This window comes from Aedes albopictus, chromosome 3 (assembly GCF_035046485.1).
Source record: "Aedes albopictus strain Foshan chromosome 3, AalbF5, whole genome shotgun sequence".
Lineage (NCBI taxonomy): Eukaryota > Metazoa > Arthropoda > Insecta > Diptera > Culicidae > Aedes > Aedes albopictus.
Window position 1 is genome coordinate 285,657,284 of NC_085138.1, and position 4,923 is coordinate 285,662,206.

General features: G+C 42.3%; 1 protein-coding gene across 1 annotated transcript; it reads left to right on the forward strand.

Moving 5' to 3' along the window:
* The first annotated feature begins 3,262 nt into the window (after positions 1-3,262).
* Positions 3,263-4,685, forward strand: LOC109417077 (tryptophan--tRNA ligase, mitochondrial). The gene is made up of 3 exons (XM_019691202.3): positions 3,263-3,455; positions 3,515-4,064; positions 4,130-4,685. The coding sequence occupies exons 1-3, from the start codon at positions 3,381-3,383 to the stop codon at positions 4,630-4,632; spliced, it is 1,128 nt and encodes a 375-aa protein (XP_019546747.2). The 5' UTR covers positions 3,263-3,380; the 3' UTR covers positions 4,633-4,685.
* The last annotated feature ends 238 nt before the right edge of the window (positions 4,686-4,923 follow it).

Genomic DNA, 4,923 nt, shown 5'->3' on the forward strand with positions numbered 1-4,923 from the left:
TTTCAACAAGGGAAGTCATCAGGGCTGATACTTCTCGACGTCGAAAAAGCGTACGATTCGGTCTGGCACGGAGCAATCTTGCACAAAATGCTTCTTGGCAATTTCTCTATGCTGATCCTCAAAATGATCCGCAGTTTTCTGAAGGACCGTACGTTCCAAGTCTCCGTTAACGGCAGTACTTCCGATCGAAAACCTGTTCCATTTGGAGTCCCTCAAGGGTCTGTGCTGAGCCCTACACTATACAACATTTTCTCTGCCGACATAGTTAAAATCAACGGAGTCGAGTACTATTTTTTCGCCGACGACACCGGATTTTTGGTCTCTCATCACGATCCAGCAGTTGTTGTCGACACTCTCCAGGAAGCGCAGAACTCTATCCAAGAGTACCAGAGAAAATGGAAGGTTAAAGTCAATCCTGCCAAATCACAAGCTATTTTCTTTACCCGACGTCGGAGCCCTCGACATTTACCTCAAAGCCAAGTCTCCTGCGGTGGTGTGGATATTCCGTGGTCCCAAAATGTTGGCTATCTCGGCATGACGCTGGACCCCAAGCTAAAATTTGGCTGCCACGTGGCCAATTGTCTCCAGAAATGTGACAAACTCACTAAAATGCTGTATCCGCTCGTCAAAAGGCGATCTCGACTGGATCGCAACCTGAAGGTCCTTCTGTACAAAACCGTTTTTCGGCCTACGGTTGCGTATGGATTTCCTGTCTGGTACGATTGTGCACAATCGCACCGGAATAAAATCCAAGTCAAACAAAATCGTTTGCTGAAAATGATGCTGGACCTGAGTCCTTTCCACCCGACTGAAGAAGTACATCGGCTTGCTGGAGTGGAGAAAATCGACAACTGGTTCCGGAGACTTATTCCTAAATTCCTGCAGAGCTGCGCCTCATCTGTTAACCCTCTTCTACAAGAGCTGGCCGTTTAGACATGTGATATTAGATTTAAGCTTTTCTTTCTATCAATTTTTCCTAAGCTAATTTAAAGGTTTTTTTTTCCAAATTTTTCCTTTTTCGTCGAATTTTTGTTAGTTGTTGATTAGTTGTCTTTGAATAAGTTTTTGTTCTATGTCATTGCTGTAAGGAGTTCCATATCTCAATTGTTGAATGTAAATCACTAATTGTATTTGTTAAGATAGAAATAAATGTTGAATTGAAAAAAAAAAATTGAATTGAAAAATTACGTCCATGATTTGGGGGAGGGGGGGGGGTCTAGAAGAGTGTGACAGTACGTGTATTGGGTATGGGAACGTTCAAAAATTACGTCCATGATTTGGGGGAGGGGGGGGGGGGGGGTCTAGAAGAGTGTGACAGTACGTGTATTGGGTATATGAAAAGTGCGTGACGGAGGGGGGAGGGGGGGTCTAGAAATCCCGAAAAACGATGGACGTAATATTTGAATCTTCCCTATAGGAAAAGTGCGTGACGGAGGGGGGAGGGGGGGTCTAGAAATCCCGAAAAACGATGGACGTAATATTTGAATCTTCCCTAAAATTAATATTCAGTTCAACACAATCTATATCTATATATATAAAAATGAGTTTGAAGTCCCTTTGAGGCAACAAAACTCAAGAACGGCTGAACCGATCAGGATGACTCTTGCACGGTTCGGTTCGTATTAGTGGTGGCTGTGTTTGTACAAAAAGTTTCGAAAATCATCTAGAAAAGTAACAAAATTGAAAAATTTTGATTTTTCATGAGCTGGGAAGGAAATTAACACGATCGAAATGAAATCAATCTAGAGTGCGGTGACGTTATGAGCTCAACAGTTGTCAAACCACCACAGCTGGGCAAGACAACGTTTGCCGGGACAGCTAGTTCAATAATAATTTTTCAAATCGACGTATCTAACTTTTTCACTGATCTGAGTAAATTCATGGTCAATGTTGACGACCATTTCACTAAAATAGTTTTTTATAAAAATACTTTTCATCAGCTTTTCATCAGTTTTTTCGTGCTTTATCACCAGGGATATAGCACGCACTAGGTAAGAAACAAAACCTACACTCAGCGAAAAAAACTAGCGAAATTCATCGAAATACCTTATGAAAATTTGCTATAACTAATTCTTATGGATGACATAAGAATACCTTATGAAAATTGATCGTGCTTGCTATGACAAATTTCATAAGATAGACTTATGAAAAGAACAAAAAAATCTTAAAATGATGCAGACTGGATTCGATCCATGGACGTCGGGATCACCGAGCCCGTGTTTTATCCACACGGCTACCGACGCTTGAGAATTCTATGTTGCTAAACATGAATAAAAGCCAAGCTGAAATGATTTTACACCATAGAGTGACCTTATGAAATTCATCCGAATCATTATGAATTATTTAAAGGCCGTTTCATAAGTTGGGCCTTATGGAAATCTTAAGGTTATTTCGCTGAGTGCACGATTCTCATGTGTACCTCACCCGGTATCTGTATGACATACGCATGCATCCTGAATGTAATTCTTATAAATATACCTTTTCAATCAAATGAAAGTCAACTACTAAAAACATAAATGTCGTATTATGCTGCACATGGATTTCATGTTAAACTTCCCATGTAGTTCCCCAAGCAACAATTACTATGTGAAATGCCCTTATTTCACGTGAGCTTAGTTTAAGCATCACGATTTTGATATTCAAATTCAAATCATGAAAGTAAAACCATAGACTAATTTCAAGACCTCGATGTACCAAAGAAAACGATCAAATTTTCGGTGACCAGTCCGGTACCCAATAAATATTCATAACTGTGTATTTTTTTCCGTGTAAATTGCCTTTTGTGTAAATTTTATTTAGCGTGTTACACTGATCTGACAGCTCTGACAGTATTAAGGGACTAAACATAAATTACGTAAAGTGAGTACCGAGGATTGTTCACAATCTGCGAACTTGACTGCGGAAAAAATTGTGACGCCGCTGGTGTTACGCTTCATACAAAATTTAAAAATCTTCCATACAAAAGTTGTTACGTGGAGGAGGGAGGGAGTCTAAAATTGTCATATTTTGCGTTACGTAATATTTGAATGAACCCCTATATCTGACGCATCACGCTATGTTGATTGAGCTTGATGTTGAATTTAAAAATCAACAGAATTTTGCAACATTATAAAATTCGAACGTGTGAATTAAAAATCTCGCAATGTTACTCATTTTAGTGCGCCATGGAAATGAGTCGTTTCAGTTTTACACGTGCATGTTTTGGCTTTCTCATTGCGGGACCCCTCGATGGTTGAAACTGATGATGATACAATCAGTGAGCGACAGTAAACGTCAAGCAAAACGATCGTAAATATTTGGGAGCCGGCCGAGATTGAACGTGCGAAATTTTCTACTGGCAATCCTCGATTGAAGAATTAAAATCTAGAAATTTACAAAAAATGTATCGAAGATCGTTATGTTGTGCTCCAAAAATACTACATCTGACTAAACGGCATGCCTCCAGCCAGGCAGAGGTAAGTCCTATCTATTACTCTACCGGTATGCGGTAAATAACATTTCCGTTTCCCAACAGTCCCCACCGTCGTGGCCGCGAAAGATTTTCTCCGGTGTTCAACCGACCGGTGCACTCCACATAGGCAACTACCTCGGGGCCATCAAGCGCTGGGTCGATCTGCAGGATGCCGGCGAAGATGTAACCTACTGCATAGTGGACCTACATTCAATCACTCTGCCGCAGGATCCGCAAGTGCTCCGGCAAAACAGTCTCCAGATGGCCGCCACCCTGCTGGCCTGTGGGATTGACCCTTCCAAAGCGACGCTTTTCCTCCAGTCGGGCGTTCCTCAGCACGCGGAGCTCTCGTGGATTTTGGGCTGCATGACCACGATGGCCAGGCTGACGCACCTGCCACAGTACAAGGAAAAGTCCGGCAAGCTAAAGGAGGTCCCACTGGGATTGTACATCTATCCGGTGCTGCAAGCGGCGGATATAATGTTGTACAAAGCAACACACGTTCCGGTTGGGGAAGATCAGATCCAGCATTTGCAGATGGCACAGTCGTTGGCCAGGGCGTTCAACAATCGGTTCGGGGTGACGTTCCCTTCCTGCAATCCCATAATTTCCGGTAAGATTAATGATACTAATTATAAACCTGCAGTTATAAATATGTTTACCTACTTCCCGCTTCAGACGACACCAGTTGCCGAGTGAAATCTCTGCGAGATCCAACGAAAAAAATGTCCAAATCTGACCCTGACCCCAAAGCGTGCATCATGCTGACTGACGCGCCGAAAGCAATCACGGAGAAAATCAAAAAATCCGTTACCGATTTCACGTCCGAGGTGACATTTGAACCGGAGACCCGACCCGGTGTGGCCAACCTGATAACGATCCACTCGCTGGTCAGCGGATGTACGCCACAGCAGATTTGTGATGCAACCAGAGGGCTAAACACCGGCCAGTACAAGCAGCACGTGGCCGATGCCTTGGTGGCGCATTTGAATCCGATCAGAGAGAACATCGAGCGGTATATGGCCGATCCGGAGTATCTGGCGGGGATTATCGAGGATGGTTGCGAAAGGGCGAAGGTTATTGCAGAAAAGACGCTCGTCGAAGTCAAGGACAAAGTGGGGATGAATGGGTTTAGTTTGGCACGAACGCAAAGGTTACTCAACGAAATGAAAGGTAAGTAAATTGTGAAAAACGTAGCGTATTACAATAAATGTGATGTTATGTTGAATATTAATTGATGGTATATAATTTGGTGATGACCGCACGAAGCTCATAAAGCTCTTAACTTATGTAACATACTTCTTGAGATTTATGCGCTTGAGATTCTGATACAATGTTGAACCTTGGATGGAATTCCAAAGTGTTTGCCCTTAAAGTGTTTCTATAGGATTCCTTCAAGGCTCACTACATTAGTTCATGCTTGTATTCTTCATGTACATTATCAAACATTTCTGAAGAAATTCCTCTAGAAA

Excerpts from the sequence above, each read along its gene's own strand:
- LOC109417077 (XM_019691202.3), top strand. The coding sequence starts at position 3,381 with ATGTATCGAAGATCGTTATGTTGTGCTCCAAAAATACTACATCTGACT. Across the intron at positions 3,456-3,514 it reads ATGCCTCCAGCCAGGCAGAG|TCCCCACCGTCGTGGCCGCG; the intron begins GTAAGTCCTATC and ends GTTTCCCAACAG. Across the intron at positions 4,065-4,129 it reads CTGCAATCCCATAATTTCCG|ACGACACCAGTTGCCGAGTG; the intron begins GTAAGATTAATG and ends TTCCCGCTTCAG.